Below are 18,047 nucleotides of genomic sequence, written 5' to 3'. Positions count from 1 at the left end.
TCCCGCGTCTGGAAGATTGCTTATCGTTCATATCCACATTGAATTTTAATGAGGCGGCGCGCGAGCGTGATCGGCAACGAATGCGGGATCCGTTACGTTCGAGCGTCGACTACGATCGCACGGAGCAACGATCGCGCGAAGCAGCACGCTGACGATCGCTCGAATCAAAAGCGCTCGCTGCGGAAATAACGCCCGGTATTCGCACTCTGTTCTTATTTCAAGATCGACGTCTTCAGACGATAATAAGGCTCCGTGATTGATTAAAAATTAAATAAGACCGGCGCGTAATAAATATTAAGCCTTAAGACAGTATTAAATATAAGAACCGAGTATGAATACCGGTCTAAGAATCGTTCGATATTAAATATGAGGCACGCGCCTCTCACTTTCATTCGGGTGACCGTCTCTTTGCATTTTATCTTTCGACACCTCTCTCTCTCTCTCTGTCTTTTCGATTGCCAACGCTGAGAGACGGAAGATGCCGGCGTTTACTTAAGCGCGCAACAAAATGTAGATGTATTCTCGCCGCGAGATTCCCCTCCTAGACGCTGACACGCGAGAGATAAGGCGTGATTTATGTGGAAGGCACGTCGACATAAAGACACGGCACGTATATATCGCGAGATTAGACGGCGGGCGACCGAAAGGAAACGTTTCCCCGCGTACTTCCGGCGATTCTTCTGCGGCGCAAGCGAAACGCGTTTCTCTTTCTCTTTCCTTCTCAGTGTCGGGCAAGAAGGCGAAAAGGAATCGGCGGCGAAAGTGTTTTCCGTACGTAAAATGCACGTGCGCAAAAGCGCTCGCTCATTCGCTTTATGATATCACGAAGATTTATAGACCATCGCCTGGGCATCACCTATACAATTACGTAACTTTCACGTCGGAAGGCTCGAGCGAATCTTCATCTCCGCGCGATCCGATATGCCGAAGACGCAATCCGGACGTGAACGCGATACGGTTTACCGTCAATGTAAATGAGAAACAAAATTTTCTATTTTCCCGTTAGCGTGAAATCGCTCGCGGAATTTTCAGCGACGGGCCGCAGTTTTGTCGGTCATTAATGGGGATTTAATCGTAAATGATATTTAACAATTAAGCAATTTTATGCAAATTAATACAATTTAAGAATTAATCTTCGCATTCGGGAGTGCCGCTAGTTATCGCGCGCTTTCTTTTTTATGATGATTTTTTACGGGAGTGCGTTCGCGAGTTTCCAGTGTCGCGGAAGGATGTCTCGACACGTCCCATCTGAGAGGAGGAGCAGACCCGGGGGGCATCGTGCATCGGCGGAGCATCTCTTAGGTGAGAATCAATTCTTTTTTATAAAATCTTTATAAAAATAAAGCCCTACCTTTACATTAATTTAAATACTAGCATGTCTACATTAATGTGTTTCATTTTATGTTACAGTCACCGGCAGAAATCCACAACTCCGCTGAGTGCAGATTGGTAAGTCGCATAATTTTTTTTTCGTACTTTGTAATTAGTCTTTTAAAAAATAGCGCGCGTATGGTTTCTCCTAATACTTTAAAAGGACCAAGTTCGACGTTTCGAATGTAGAACAAACATACGAAAAAGCCAAATTAAGTGCACTAGATATGGTTTTTTTTCTCTCTTTTTTTTTTTTTTTTTTGAGATAACCGCGCGTTTATCTCGATTATTACGTAGTGAAGAGGAGCGGCGTTATCGAGAATCGCTACTTATTGCGGCGAGTCTTAGGGCCACCTGTCGAATTGCACAGAAATACACTTTGGATGCCTAGGCAAGGTCTAAGCTTAGCTCGTTCGCCTCTCGAAACGCTCCGGCGGTCTAGACGGGTCGTGCGTTCTGATTACTACGCAAACAACACTTGGCACCTCTCAGTGACTTAACTCCGAGAATAGGCACTTTAGGCTTCGATCCCGTATCTCGCCGCGAAAATAAATCATAATAATCCCCCATGCTAATTTATTCCACTGGAATCAAGACCAGCCGTCAAGTCGAGCAACCGCGAGAAAGGCAGAGTCGATCGCATTTTCGTGCGCCGCTATTTTTCATTCTTCGTGCATACTCAGCGTGCTTTGCATTTAGGTAGGCTCTAATGACATTCATGCACGAAGCCAAGGCGGCTAAGCGAAATGGAACAGTACACAACTCGGAAAAAAAAAAAATAATAAAATCGATTTAAAGCAGCGGAAGATTTGTTTGATATCAAATAAAAATTCTAGATCGACAGGTTGGTCGAATAATTACTTAATAAAAGAAAAAAAGAAGGACATTTTTTAATAAAATAAAACGTGAATATTAATTTCACCGCGCACAAAATAAAGTAAAAAAATAAAAAAATATTTTTATAAAAATGCACATGCGACAACTTTCGCGGTTAGCAAATTCATACGAACGATGTTAGTCCTACATTTCGCTGAGCCGATCTAATTCTGCGCCAAACCGTAGGCTGTTGCAACGATTTTGCGAAGTAGGGCGGGGAGGGAAGAGCACAATTTTCATTTTCCGCAATGTAGTCACGCCTCGCGTTACAGGCTTTGCTTTCCGCAAACAAGATTGATGGACCGCGGGGCTCGGGCGGCACGCACTCCGGAGTACGCACGCACGGAGTCTATCAATTTCCACGTGCGGGGAAAGCCAATTCCGCGGCGATGCGATCGAATACCGCGCGGCACTTCGCTCAGATAAAATACGATACCGTCGTGATACCTATGCGACGACATCGGGCCGCGGTGAGAGACTGGGCAGGATCCGATAGCAACGCGCCGCGCCGCGCGGTACCGAGCCACGTTGCGCGCCGAGCCAGCTGGCCGAAAAATTTCGCCCTCGCTGCGATTAGACGAGCGGGTGGTCGAACGTTATCAGCCGGCACGCCGGTGGGGATCGGGGGTGGGCGCGAGGTTCCCTTTTCTCCTCTCTTTCCGCCGCTTTCTGGGCACCGCGAATCTAGGAACAAAGAGGGAGAAGCGGGCGACGCGGGTAGGTAGGTTTATGAGCCGAGAGAGGGTGGATTGTGGGAGCGTGACGCGACAGGGACGACGAAGTCAAGGATGGTGGGAGCGGCGCCGGCGGCAGCGGCGGCGTCGTCGCTGCTACTTCTGCCTTTAGCACACGTGAACTATACCTAAATGCCGTGCCGCGAATCGCGTGGCGTAGCCAAGCAACGCGCGTGCCATGACCACTGCCGCCGATAGTCTCCGGCGAAACGGTACTAAGGACGGTTCACCCCGGGGGTAGTACGGGAGATAGTTCGAGCTTCGAGGGCGAGAGAGGCGCGGGATCGTTCGCCGTCGCCGTCGCGGTGTGCCTCCTGGACGGAAACGGAAAGGCGAGCGTGCGGATGGACGGGTCAGGCCGATACCAACCCCAGGATTGCCATCGATCGCCAAGGGAATCGCAGGTGCTCGGACGGGCGCGCGATCGACCGACCCAACCAGGCCACCCCGTTGTCGCGCGCTGAAAGAAAAAAAAAAAAAAAAAAAAGAAAAAAGGTCGGTTCTTTCACTTCGCCAGAGCTGACACTCGCCGCGGTGTCAACGAGTCGTCGAACGAGATCGAACGAGCGCGATTAACATACGCGTGACCTGGCGTCCGCGAAGGAAACTTATTCGCGGACCGCTTTGGGGAAATTAATAGACTTCTTGAGTTGCGACATCGAGCCGATTATTAGATAATGATTCGAAGTGAGAGACCGCGTCGCGCTTTTCAATTAGCGACGCTACTTCGTCGACTTCGTTGCACCAGTCGGACGAGTAAATAGATAGAACAAGATACGCGAAATATAACACGTTTAATTGTTAGAATTTAATAACATAGTGCGCGTGATTAGAATTTATCGGGCACTCTCCGCGAGAGGCGTCTGGTTTCCAAACTGGTATCGAATCGAGCGATAAGATCGAACGATCGCGGCGACAACGGAGGCTTACGTGAAATTAAAAAAAAAAGGTCATGTTTTGCGCGTAGATTAACAAAGATCTCCAGCAGCGATCGATAGTGGCCGATTATCAACGCTCGATCATCTCGGCAACGATTTATTCGAAACCTCGCGGACGATCAGCTTTCGCGAAGCGCGTAAACGCGATATCGGATATTTACGATGTGAATTGCGTACCTTGCTCCAGTTCTCATCGTATCGTTTAAATTATTGTTTCGCTGGTTACGGACGCGTCACACCGTCGCCGAAATAATTCGCGACAGCTGGCCCTGCGAAGACCGAGATTACGCTGGCGCACGTTCCGCGACGAGTCGTCGGGGACCACGAGGATCCTCACGCCGGCTTCAATAAACCACGGATTATTCCCGGTCACGGGCGATACCTAATTATTGTCGCGTCGTTAAATTTCGGCCGACCCGGCCGACGGTTGTCCCGATGTCGTGACAGCAGAAACGCAAAAACGCAACTGGCGCCGTTATTCTGCCCCGCGGTAACGCGGCAACGTTAATCACTGCGAAACATCGTCAGGAATAAAAATGGCAACGGGCTGAGTTAATATATATATCTATATATATATATATATATATATATATATATATATATATATATATATATATATATATATATATATATATATATATATATATATGTGTGTGTGTGTGTATATCTGGAGCAATCGGAAGATACACGGTATCACTGATTGCCGTTATCGTTGGCTAGTACTTCAGAATAACTTAACGGTACAGATGCTAACGCACTGTAGAATATTGCCGAAGAGCTCCTGCGCTCGCTGCTTTTATATAATTTATCTTTATGCACAGAAGAAGAAGAAAAAGAGGGAAAAAGAAGTAAATTATTTTAAATTGAATACGCGGATGAATAGCCTGAAACGAGTTCGGAATCGGTGAAAGTATAAAATACTATTTTCCAGACGTTGAACAATAATAAAGTAAGATAATAATTACGTAAGAATTAATATATCGACAATTATTATCGTTTTTAAATTAGTTCTTCTTCGTCACTTTTATCAGTAGAGATATTCGCGAAATCGATATTTAATCGAATGAAAAAAGACGCGTGATACTTGTCTCCAATTATCGCGAGGTAAAAATAAAACGGTTACTTCTAAAGATAATGATAACCCGCGAAAGAACGAACATTCAATTCTGACTAATAAACTTTTATTAAACATTGATAAATTATTTTTTATAACGTCCCTAATATTTCTCGTCTACTTTCACAAGAATAAAACTGCAAAAAAAAGAAACCAACGTACTTATTTTCATAGAAAAAAAAAACGAAATAAAAAAAAGAATTATTAAGACGATTCGAATTCAGCAGAAAAAAAATCTTTTCCACGATTAAATCTCGAAGAAGACCAGTCTTCGTTTCTCCCAGTCCAAGTCTCGCTCGAATTACGGAAAGGAACAGCGTTCGCGTATATTTTTTCGCGAGATCTTCGATCGCGGGTAATAGCGGGCGTTCGTTGCATTTTAACTTGCCGCTTGACCTTCGCGTTCGCATTTCGCAATCCGCGGATCAATATTTATCTCGAGCCTTCAAACCGCAATCGCAACAGCGGTGCCATTTAGAGCTCTTTCCGCCTGCCGAGCCACCCTCCCGGGAGCGTTTGCCTCCCCGAGAATGCATTATCCCGCGGCGATCGACTTCGACCCAGCGTCGGCGAAGTCGCGAGCCCTCGAGCCCGAGAGCCGTTCGATACGAGAAATACGAGGGGGGAAAAGAAAGGAAAGGAAAAAAAAAAAGGCCGACGTGGTTTCGCCTGGCCGAGGGGCGAATAGGCATGTACGTCGGCTAGGGTATCACGGCTTCTATATGTATATGTGTAGAGCACATAGGTCGTACACGGCACCTAGCGTAATGTCACGTGCCTCCGAAGCGTCCTTTTAGTCGATACGCGCGCAATCGCGGGGAATGCTCGATGGTCGGCTCGCCGGAGACGCTTCATTTGAAATTGACAACGAAATTTCGGATTCGCGACTGTCCGACTCTGCCTCCGTCACCCCCGAAGAGAGACCCGGCTTTTAATCGCGCCGCGACGACGAGGGAGGAATAAAAAATAGCGGTGTTTCGGCGCACCGCTCGTTTTCGATGTGCTTTTATCTTCGCCGAGGGAATAATTTCGTTGCTTTTTTTTTCCTCTCTTTTTTCCGTGGTTTTCGTGGATTCTTTAAAGTCTATTTAACGATGATTTATCACGTGGATCGAATTTAAAACGGACTCGATAAAACGGTAAGTCGAAATGAAAGTAAAAAGGAAAACACAATCGTTTGTTACGGCACGTGACGTATGAAAGAATAAATTAACTTGAGTAACAAAGTGACCGGGAAACATTTTAATGATAGACAGAAATGATAAATTGTGATTTATATTTACTCGGCAAATGTACTCTAATTTCTACGACGATCGCTGTCGTCCTAGAACTTTCGCTAGCAGCATTCGCGTACGAATGTAAAGACGGCGGCATCGGGCTCGGCAAGTGCCACCGAATTAATTCAAGATAATCTGATCCGTCTCCCGCGACTAATCGCTTTAATTAAAGGCGTTAATTAAAAGCGACAAAGCAATTACAGCCGAGCGATATCCGCGCCGCGAATATTATTGGGAGATAGTGAGGAGGGCGCGGAATGGATTTCATATCCCGCGCGTGGAAATCGTAAGCTCGTAAGGCTCTTAAATTTTTCACGCACCGGAGAAGGCGCCGGCAACTTTAACGAATTTAATCGCGCGCTTCAAGGTAAAGCGGCGAGTCCGTCCCGGCGAAACGTATATCGGCGTTTACTCGCCATTGATCCGGCCGGGCTTGGACTTCAACTCGCGCCGCGGGTGATGTAACGCGGAAGGTCAAAATTTATGCGAGTTAACTAGGCGGGCATAATTTTCGTTACCTACGACGATGGGCGAGTACTAATTGGAGGACCGGCAATATGACGACTCCAATTAGCGAACCGTAGGCGAAGCGAACGTAGCGCGGTTTCACGCAGCGTTATCTACGGTCCTCCGTTTATTCACATCTCGCCCTGAACTCGTTCGTCCCGAGGGGCGATGAAACTTTAAGAACCGACTAACTTCGACCCCACCGGGGAGATACTTCCTCGCGTAAGCGCGAATTTCGAGACCCCGGGAACGAAAATCCGCGGGGGAAAGCTATCTCGGTCCGCGCCTCGGCGATTAGAAGCGTGCGCGAAAAGTGCCTGGGAGCGTTAAAAAGTGAGCTTTCGAAGGGGCGTTCACGCTCGGCGGGATCTAATTGCCATAAAATTCGCGCGAATCAACTTAGATCCTCAAGTCGGAAAGACAATCCCCGGGAAAGCTGGAACTTCTTCGCGAGCGCGGCGCGGCGACAGCTTTTACTTGCACCCGAGCGCTTCCCTTTCTCGCAGAAACTTTTCGCAGACTTGGCAAAAATTTATTAAACTGCGTTTTAAAGCCGGCTCGATTCTGTAATTAATCCATCTAACAAATCCGTTATATCGTCTTCTTTTTATATATACAAAAATATTTTTTACATTGCGGCAACGTCGAAAATACTTCCCGGCATAATGTTAATTAGCGCGCTGTTAATTAGAGATGTCCCGACATACGATACGAAACGTTGCATACGCGACTCCCGTATACCGCTTTAATTTACACAGTTCGCTAAGTCAAGTAAATTAGAAATATAATAAAATAAAAAAGAAAGAAAAAGTAAAAAAAAAAAAAAGAAAATAGAATAAAACAAAATAAAATGCACCGTGAATTTACCTGGCGGAGCGAAATATCAAACAAAATTAAATTTCATCAAAGTAATTAAAGATTAAACGCTGATGTCAATGCCAGAACGGTGTCGTCTGTCGTGTCAGGGAGAATTAATTTTAATTAATAAAACGCGACCAGCCCCTTCCCTCCCCCCTCCCCATCCGTTCTTTTCTGGATTATCGCGTTCTAATATAACGTAATACAACGCGGCTGTGATGCAAAGACAGTTTTAGATATTACGTGCGTAATACCCGCTACGTTCCAGACATTTTAGCCACCGGCATCATCGATCCCGCCAGGTATAGCACGGCGTTGTTGTAAAGGTATGTGACAGGTCGTCAGCGACAACTGTCACGTCACGATACGCTCGCGAGCGGAAAACGAGTGATAGACATACGCGCATGCCGCGATAACCGGGATCGTCGCGGGACAAATTCGCCGAGATCAGAACTGACTCTTCGCGGTCCGGACACTCGCGCAGCATCTTTCGCCGCGTTATCGTACACGACGCGCCGTCAAAAGACGAGTAATCGAACGGTGATCGCAATTAATTAAATTAGCTCGGAAACCGTCGTTCGCTATTTTATCGCGAGATTCGGGCGCCCTTTGAACGCCCTCCGTTGCTCTGTACGACGTGGGCGCGACCCACGATCGACGTAAAATTCAATTAGCGCGACGATCGAACGGGGAATTCCTTTTTCGGGTCGAGAAGTGGAAGACGATTGCGTGCCGCGAGAGTCGAAGGATATTAACGCCCAGGTACTCGAGGCTGCAAAGTCAGTCTGCAAACGCAACAGGAACGCGCGACCTGGATGGAAGTAGCTCGGAAGCACGGATGCGTTGCGAACGCTCTACGATTAATACGAATGCTTGATAGATACCTCGTCGCGCTCCGGAAAGAGACCGTTTAAAATCCTTAATTATAATCCGTTTGAAGCCTCTAATCGACAGACGCGTGTCATAAGCTTAACTATGCCGTGAGAATATCGCTGCTCCTACGTAGCCCAGCTCGGGCGTAGTTGATGTAAGCCAAGGTCGTCGATTAGCAAGCAGGCCTGATTAAAACCGCTCATGATACGCAGCGCGTATCTGACACTTCTCGCACGTAAAACGGAGAAGAAAATCGGCGAGCGTCTCGTCCCCGGGGTTATAAATAGTCACCGTAACTATCACCGTTACAGTCTAATCGCCGTTGATTACGCCTATTCGACGATTACGCGAGGTACGGATACTGATTAAGCGAATTAAACAATATTTCCCGTGGGCAGTCGAGTAGAAAGCCGTCGAACGGCGAGTCATTTGATTAGAAGCTGGATTTTTTTTATTATTTAACGCTGCGGATTAAGTACTCGGTAAAAAATAATCGCGTAAAAAAAAAAATAGATAAATAATTAACTGTGTGCGATTGTAAAGCTGCTATTTCGAGATGCTACACGTTGGCTGATCCTAAATAAAGTTAACATCGCGTGACGCCATGACCTCCTGAGATAATCACGAGCAGGTGGATGGGTGGTTGATTAGATTAAATTTCTAGCCGGATAGTCGGTGGCTCTGGATCCGTACGAGGTGGAAGATAGGTTGCCATAACAGTTGATTAGGTCGATACGTGGTGGACAATGTTGGGCTGGTATTAACCGTAATTGAATACTTCTTTTAATGGGGCACGTCTATTAGTTTCGCTTCGGGCAAAAAAAAAAAGAAGAAAAAAAAACAACAACGTGGTCAAGTGGAAATTTTCTACCCGATTAAGTGGACTGTTAAGCGTATCTCGAAGAATTAACGTAACCACAAGTAATTGCCGTCGTAATTTCGTAGTGCAGACATTTCGCGATACAATTGTTATAATTTACGTTACAAAAAAAGAGAGAAAAAAAATAAATAATTGTCATTTGGCGCTCTTTAAAAAAATTACACTGCAATTTGCACAACATTGTACTATTATTATGTCTATTAGGTTTTGTTACATTAATAGCACTCGTTTATTTCCAAACTATTAATTATTATTAAAGTTTAAATAAGTTTAAAGTTTAAAAATATTATTATTAAAAAAAAAGAAAAAAAGAATTATTATAAAAAAAAATAAAATTTTAATAAAATTCTTAATAAAATGAAAATTAATCCCTCGTGTCGAGCGCAACGTGCATATGATAAAGCCTCATAAGGCGATTAAATAATACGTACTATGTCTGAGAGATTATTCGCACGACTCTACGTCGTGTGGACTTACCTGCAATTCAGGCGGTCTCGCGAACTTCCTCATCTAACGTCCTTCATTTGCACGAATCTGCAACAAACACACATTCCTATTAAAATCTCAAAAGGCAAAGGTTTTCGAATTGGCGATGGAATTTTCGAACGGCGTATACTTGAACGTACGTACGTTTCTAATGACAAATTAGACGCGGTCGAGATATCGGCGAAAATTCGACGCAAGTAATCGGTGACTTTACGAGCTAGATCGTCTTCCGTCCATGCTCCGCTGTTGAAGGCATAAGTTTAATAAACCGTTATTGATTAATCTATATAAAGGGACGCACGCTGTCATCGTGTAACAGCGCGGGGTATATTCATTATCGACTAAAACGAACTACGTCAAAGCGAATTAGGCTTTATCTTTTATTCCCCGATAAATTGACTTCAATTACGTAATTAGCAATCACTTGATACAATCTCGCGAAACAAAAAAAAAAAAAAAAAAAAAAAAGAGGGTGGCTCTAAATTTTTCGTAATTATTTCATTCGTTTATTTAACATTAATTACCCGACGTTGTGTATCTAACCTCCGTCGTGTTGGTATTAATTATCTAACATCGTCTGTATATTTAATAAATTACAATTTGCGTAACATTAAATTATTAAATAATCACGACATCAATTACCTATTTACAAAATTAATTTAACAAGAACCAGCCAGAGTTGAATTCTCTCGTTTCGTTCGGCGTTCATTATTACAAACTAATTCGAGACTCGTATTTATTCCAAGCTAGCTCAAAGAAAAGAAAAAAAAAAATAGTAATACTGCAGTATAGCTTATCTCGGCCAATGCACTTTTAATAAAGGCTAAATAAGGGGCTTACGATCCCCGCGTGATATCCTCGGTAAAAGTTAACCAAGCGAAATCGTAATTGAACTTTATTAAGAGATACTCGCGAGGCGATAAATTGTTTTTTCTTTTTTTTCCTCTCTCTTTCTCTCTCGCTCTTTTTTTTTTTTTTTTACGTCAGCTTATTTCGTGCGCTACCACATCCGGCTTGTAGCTTCAATAACGCGCTATGCAGAAACACGGATAGCAGTAGGAAACGGAGCATCGGAGCAAAACGAGACGAAATGGGGAAATAAATTTCCGACAAATTGCAAATTTTCTTTCTAACCACTCTCACACGTAGGTCCCGTCGAACCGTGTAAAAAAATGTAATAAAAGTACGGAAAGTCCGCGCGTTACGTGCGGACAGAAAAAGGAAAAAAAGAAAAAAAAAAAAAAGAAAGAAAGGAATGAAACTAAACCGACACGTTTACCGATTTCATTGGAGGTTTTACGCCGCGCTATGGTAGACTGTGAGGAATCGGCAAGTTTTAAAGTTCACGTTACAATGTTAGCAGATCGATATTCAAGCGTAAGTCCCGAAGCGAGCGGCACGAGACCTTCTTATCGGTATTACGTTTTATTAATTTAAGTATTGCCGTTTAAAATGTTAAGTTAAGGAATTACGAGGCGACGATTCGAAACGCGTTTATTAAAAGGACAAAGTGCTCCTTCGAGGAATATCTCGGGTAAAATGAAGAAATTTTCCTCTCGCCGAGAAGCAGTTTTGGCCGCGCGCGCTCGCGTAAAATATCGACTCTCGACCGCGATCTAATAAATTAACAACGAGTAGATTATCCTTGAAATTAACTATCACAGCAAGCGGCTCAAAATTGGTATCGATCGGCATCGCGAGAGTGGAGGGATCCTCGGGAATATTCCCCGTGGAATATTCCGTTAATGTTTACTTTCGCAATTAGCGTTGCGAAATAAGCGAATGCAAACAGCACCGATGACCAAGTCGCGTCGGTATTTATTTATTCATTTTATCAATTTCGAAATTCGTCTCTCCTCCCCCGTCAAACGAGAGCGATCTTACGCTCCCGCTCTCTTAAATTCACGGAGTGTCTACAGCGAGCTGGAAATTCTTACGAAATTCTTAATGCGTCCGGTGAGAAAAATGATAGATTGCGTCTAAGTCGATAACTCGATTAGCGACTGAAATTATGAAGAGTACTTAAGTTCCGCGTGTTCGGAGCTGGCCGAACTAACGAATTATTTTCTCCGATCCGTAAGCGTGACAAGATAACAGAGAGACGAATTGTTCGGACGACTAATCTGAGAGGAGAGAAAGAAAAAAAGAAAAAAAAAAAATACGCACAGCGCCCTAAATTCATAATATATCGAGAAAATGTATCGCAAAGTTTGAGGAGAAGCATACGACGCGGTATCGAGTAATGAAAATAGTTCTCAGTTAGGCTTTATCTGTTTGCAGGTCGCGTAATCAAGCGGCGGCGCAAAGCGAATCTTACGGATCGATTGAGATCCCGAGCTGCTTGGAACAACGGCGATGACACGCGCTGGCAAACCCGTTGACGGGCGTTCGTGAAGCCGCGCGCGGTCAGCCCAGCCGGGAGTTCTGACTTCTACGTGAGTATTGCGCAATGAGAAATTCAATTTGGAGCGTTGGGATTCCGCGTGGGACCGCGCCGAGACGTGACGCAAAGACGACGGGACTTTGTAAAAAAAAAAGAGACGCGTCCCGCGAGGAAGCTGCCGGCGGCGCGATCCGTTGATTCGATCGGTGGTAATGGAAACGCGACGTGAAAGTGTCTTCATTTAACGGTCGAAGTATACCGCTAGACGGAGACAATACGGGTCAACGATACGTCACGACGGTTTCGCTCCGAGTCAAAGAAAACTAAGGTGGAAATTAATGTTCGCTCGTTTTTCTTGCTAATGATATATCAATTTAAACGCCAACTTCCGTCACGTTCGGCTGCGACATCGCAAAGTGAAGAAAAACACGATGTAATTTATTTGCATGCGACACACTCGTGAAATATGATCTGATCTAATCAAAGTTACTGCTAATTTTTCTTTCTTTCTTCCCCTTTTTTTTTCTTTTTTTTTTTTCTTTGCGTTAAATATTTCAATGACTTTCAACAGTGATAACTTGATAGATAAAAATGAACAGCAATAATTTTCTTTTTCTTTTTTTTTTTTCAGGACTTGAGATCCGATTCGGTCACGAGAATCCCCCCGAGCGATCTAACCGATCGTAATGCAAAGTCGATCGTGCTCGGGGGGAAGAGGAGAGAGAGGAGCTTGCGTCCGATGGGCAAGAAGCGTCTTCGGAAACGAAAGACACCTTTTCAAGACACGTTATTACCGTCTATCTCGATCCCCGGGATCGCTCTAACGAGCCTAAAGATCGAGGAGTGCCTGCAGAAGAAAAAAAAAGGGCGAGAGGAAAGAAATAATTAAACCCCAGCGGCGCTAATTAGCCGCGGTTCCATGTTACTCGTTCATATCATAAAGGAAGAGAGGACGCAAAAAAGAGAAAAAAAAAAATTCGACGAGCGGGTGACAACGAAAGCAAGATAATGCAAAAGATAGCGGTGATGGCCGCGGTGCAGAAGGCCCATCACAACGGTAGCACCGCTTACGGGGATGCCTCGTCGGAGCATAACGGCTCCTCGTCGACGAGCAGAAGCGGCCGCTTTGACGCGGATCTGCACGGGAATGTTAACATCCTCCTCGGTGGGTGAGTACGACTTCCGGCTAGCAGTTCTCGTAAAATACAAGCGCGAGATATCTCACGGCGGGCGCGGAGCCGATACCTTTCGAGAGGCCGCGCCCGCCGTCCCTTTGCACGCATCCTTCCGGCCCTATTCTCCTACGAACTGCGTCCTGTATCCCGCACAGTTGCTAAACGAAAATATTCGAATATTCGACTTTTCCAACATCCAGCGATTGGAAATTCAATGCCCATTTCCGTGGAACAGCTCGAGAGATTCAATCTGCGAGTCAAAGCTGACTTGGCAATCTCGATGCCTCTGAAGAAAGATATTAAAACGTTGCTCGATTCGGAATATTAATTTTTTTTTTTTTTCTTTCTTTCTTTTCCCCTTCGAAAAAAATTATGTACATTTTTCAGACGCGATGTGGTTCAACTCGCAAACGTTTGATGTACATTTTTTATTTCGCGAATAAATATGCGAGGCGATACTTTGCTTAAATTAATGTTAATTCGATCGGCTAATAATGATTTTTTATCTTTAATGATACGGCTACTAATTTGAGATAAAGGAATACGAATAAATAATTGCTGATTAAACGGTCAACTCAATTACGCTGGCAATGATGCGTCATACATTATGCATCGTATGTATTATTAACGACAAAACACTCGCTCTTTTTTTCTTTATCAGATTATTTGTCGAAATAAATTTTAATGCGTGTAAAACAAAGATAACCGGGCATTATCTTTCCAGTCAACACTTGTCAAAACGTAAAAGTATCTTTTCAGACGTACAGTTTTATTTTTCCTTTTTTTTTTATTTCTTTTTCTCGCTTTAAATCGCCATGAAATGCACGCGGCAAAAGTGACTGTTTTATATCGGATTCAAAACATTTTTCATTTTATCCGACGGGGGATAAATCGCACGGTTACCTTTTTTTTTCTTTTTTTTTTTACCAAGTCACCCACCCACCCTTTGCAGCGGGCCTCGCTTTTTCCTCGGACACCTCCCAGCACAAAAACCACCCCGTCTAAACATCGTCTATATTGGTTCGCTTTTAGCGCCATGATCAGTGGTGTGATCACGATGGTGGTGCTCATATGCTACTGCTGCCACAAAAACGTCCGGAAGCATCGACCGCAAGAGTACTCGCAGTACTGGAGGGCCGAGCCGGACATTCACAGCCTAGAAGTCTTCACTATGGATACGCACGTAAGCCACCGATCGAAATTAAAAAGCCGTGAAACTATCGCATTAATTATCGCGCAAATTAGCTTTAAATTTCGTACACGTCGCTAAGTGTCGATAATATATTTTTTTCTTTTTTTTTGGAAACCTATACCAACGTTTCTCTGTCTACGCAAATTTGTCGAATAAAATTATTAACGTGTAGATATTTAATTTATAACGAGATCCTGCCGAGTGTTTTTTTCAAACCTCGCCTATTTATTCTTTCGGAGTATCCCCGGAGTTTGTATTCCCCTCACAATGCTACGCGAAATTACTTTAAACATACTTGAAACTTATTTGACGCAGACCGCGAGTTACTTATTTCCACCCGCCCGACCTTTTACGCAACCTTCCGCTCAACCTTTGTGGTTACCGCCCGCAATTAAATAAAAATTCGCATATCCCGCGGAAACCACGCCCTCGCGTTACACGTAAAAGCCACGACCGCGAGAACACCGGGTGAAATTGTACGCCGCAATGCGACAACGTGAATACTTCGCACCTTGAAACCTAAAGACAGTCGTCCCGCGCACAGATACGACGAAATGCGAGGATAAAAGAAAAAGAAAAAGAAAGAAAGAAAAAAGAAAATGAAAAAAAAAGAAAAAAAAATTAAAATAAATAACCGTAACATGGAAAGAATTAATTAAAAAAATTCTGATAATAAATATTCTAACTAGATAAAAAGTACGAGAGATAAAAGCACCTGTTACGATTACGCAAACGATCTCTGTTGATGCATTGATACAGCATCAAGTTTTATACCCTCAGTCGTATTTTAGTTTTAATATTTTATCCCAGCGTTTTGTCGGTATAACTAACGATTCCGTTTTCAGTGTATCGAGAGATCGGCGGCGTCTCAAGCTTATCAGGAAGAAGGAGTGCCCGCGTCTCTCCCGGCGTGTCCCGTGACTTCGGGACCACCGCCGGCCTACGAGAGCCTCATCTTCGACCCCCGGGCGCTGCCCTCGCCCACCGACAAGAAGGACGAGTCCGACGATCCCAACAGCATTATCTCGCCCCCGATAAGCAGCTTGCCCACCGAGTCGGAGGCCAACAGGATCAACAAACGGGAAGATATCCCGAGGGACGATCAGGGTTTACCTTCGTACGAAGCGGCCCTAAAATTAGAGGCTGACGGCTACGTCTAAGGAGCCGATAAGGCTCGCCGGAAATACCTCGATCGCAAAATCCGTAATTCCAAAAACGTGTCCGGGATCACGCGGATGAAGACGCGGAGCGGCGAACGTCGAAGTAAAATTCTATAATCGGCGGAGTGACGAAGTCGGATGCGAGCGATAGCTGGATAGTCAAGTCTCGCGGAGACATTCGTAACGAAAATGCCGTTCTTTCGACGGCACAGAGAACTGAGATTGATTTTTAATGGAGGAAACGGGAAGAAGAACGTAAAGATAGATAGCCGAGCAAGTTTTCTAGGTTCGCGTACGAAAGACAAGTTGCGAAAGAAATTTCTAACGGATTTAAAAAGAGAAAGAAAAAAGAAAAAAAAATCAAGGGACCGCTGTTCTCTTAAATCAAGATGCGCAAAGGTGCGCAAAAAGTGCGGAATAATTTTCATCAAAGAGATAATGAGAAAAAAAAAAGAAGAAGAAGAAGAAGAAATTTTATAACTACAATTTATTTTTGAAATTAATGATAAAAGACACCTTGTGCGTTACTTCGAGGGTATTTTAATATTTTTAGAATTATTACTCTTCCGCTGTCTTGAAAGATTTTTAATTCTTAATAGTAGAGTGAAAAGGTGCGGAAGATTAAGTGCCTGAACACACACCCACACCCTTTTGAGAAACACGTGTAAACGAAAGACAAGATGAAAGAAAAGCGACGAAGCAATTTTTCGAAAGTACGTACTGCTTTTCTTCCAACCTTGTCTAAGCGAAGCGACACGTAGAAACTTTCAAGAGCTTTTTCGTCGACGTAAAACCAAAAACAAAAAAGAAAAAAAAAACGTAAGAAAAAGAAAAGGAAAAAAAAAAAGAATAATAACGATTTTTCGAAAGACGTAACCACCTCGAATTTTCTACATATTTTTCAGCCGACCACGACGATTAAACGCGACATAATATTTTGAATATATTATAGATAGGAGCGCATCCTGTAGAAATGTATATAAATATCGAGCTCGAATATAGAATCCGCCGAAATATAGCGCAAGTTAATTCCGGTACGTGAAAACGGTACGCGTTGTAAGTCATACGGCCCGCGGGCAATGAACAGAGAGACCTAATTTCGCAGGTAATTACATTTTATAGATGCTAAGGAGGAGAATACTTAACGGCATGTTTCATTTTCCCCGGCTGGTCATTAGTTTAAGAGAGCGGAGATGCGAAAACGCGGGGCACCGTTAGATTACAGTTTCCGTTTGAATAAACAATGCGAATCGCTGTTAACGTAAATGATACTTGGCCGCGCTACGTCGCGGAATTTATGAGCATTCCGCTAGGAAAAAAAAAAAAAAAGAAAAAAAAAAAGAAAAAAAAATGCTTCAAAGCGTACATTTTACTCTAGATCTCTCTCTCCACTGTATGATAGATGAATATGTAAATAAATAGCTGTGCATTCAACGTGCACTTCTTTTTTATCGCGCACCGGCTCACGGCCGCAATAATGATTTATTATTACGCCGGCATGAATATTAAAACGGCGAGTGCTATCGATGAAATTCAACTCGGCATCAAACGAGGCAACGTCAATTTCGCTCGAGTTACACGCGTTTCGGATTTTGCGCTCTATAAACGCGCGGGGAGGGGCAAGGTTCTTATTTCAGTTTCGGGCCGAGTTATACTCGCGGTGTAATTAATATCTGCGCGCAGCAGATATCGCATTTAAATAATAATTAACGATAATCGCCCTACGCGTACGGCGTGCGCGCTTACGTTTGGTTTGTCAAATTTATTTCGCGGACGCTTAATTACGACGGTAATAACAATTAGTCGTGACAAGAAAGAGAGCGATAACCTTGATATCAAAAAAAAAAAGGGAAGAAAGAAGAAGAAAGAAGGAAAAAAAAATGTTTACTCAAACAGCCGCCTCATCAACCGAGTGCTTTATCGAATTAAAAAAAAAAACCTTGCGATAAAATGCGATGTCTCTTAACCAAAAGTCGGATATTTACGAAGCATGATGTGGAAGCATGAATTACATAGCGAGAGCCTCAATTGAATAACGGAGCGATCCGTTAATATTTGCTATTATTTATGAAATCTTTTCTGCGCCGACGTGTACAGTTAGAAAGATGTGGCCGAAAGAGCGATGTTTAAATGACTTGAATCAGTATTATTAGCCGCGCAAAACTGCCGACGTAATCCGAAAATAATTATATTTTAAAAGACGCGGACGGTAATAATACGAAG

At 43.7% G+C, this 18,047-nt stretch overlaps 2 protein-coding genes across 10 annotated transcripts in view; one reads left to right on the top strand and one right to left on the bottom strand.

Annotated features, from left to right (window-relative positions):
• Positions 1 to 18,047, bottom strand: part of Fdl (fused lobes) — a 32,421-nt gene that overhangs the window by 7,316 nt on the left and 7,058 nt on the right. For all 5 annotated transcript variants that reach the window (XM_070662989.1, XM_070662988.1, XM_070662987.1 and 2 more), the window contains exon 2: positions 9,906 to 9,962. The gene's annotated coding sequence lies outside the window, so the exon portion shown is untranslated. The remainder of the gene's footprint in view (positions 1 to 9,905; positions 9,963 to 18,047) is intronic.
• On the top strand, positions 1,402 to 17,257 carry S-cup (spermiogenesis-related protein stanley-cup). Of its 5 annotated transcripts, none has more exons than XM_070663022.1 (5): positions 1,402 to 1,449; positions 12,195 to 12,349; positions 12,929 to 13,466; positions 14,505 to 14,655; positions 15,510 to 17,257. In XM_070663022.1, the coding sequence occupies exons 3-5, from the start codon at positions 13,306 to 13,308 to the stop codon at positions 15,822 to 15,824; spliced, it is 627 nt and encodes a 208-aa protein (XP_070519123.1). In that variant the 5' UTR covers positions 1,402 to 1,449; positions 12,195 to 12,349; positions 12,929 to 13,305; the 3' UTR covers positions 15,825 to 17,257. The 5 variants fall into 5 exon arrangements, with proteins under 5 accessions (XP_070519123.1, XP_070519124.1, XP_070519120.1 ...); XM_070663023.1 differs by lacking the exon at positions 1,402 to 1,449 and adding an exon at positions 2,616 to 3,385 and having other exon boundaries at positions 14,517 to 14,655; XM_070663019.1 differs by lacking the exon at positions 1,402 to 1,449 and adding an exon at positions 2,616 to 3,385.

This window comes from Cardiocondyla obscurior, linkage group LG10 (assembly GCF_019399895.1).
Source record: "Cardiocondyla obscurior isolate alpha-2009 linkage group LG10, Cobs3.1, whole genome shotgun sequence".
NCBI lineage: Eukaryota > Metazoa > Arthropoda > Insecta > Hymenoptera > Formicidae > Cardiocondyla > Cardiocondyla obscurior.
The sequence above is the reverse complement of the archived record's forward strand: the minus strand, read 5'-3'. Positions and strand labels throughout refer to the sequence as shown.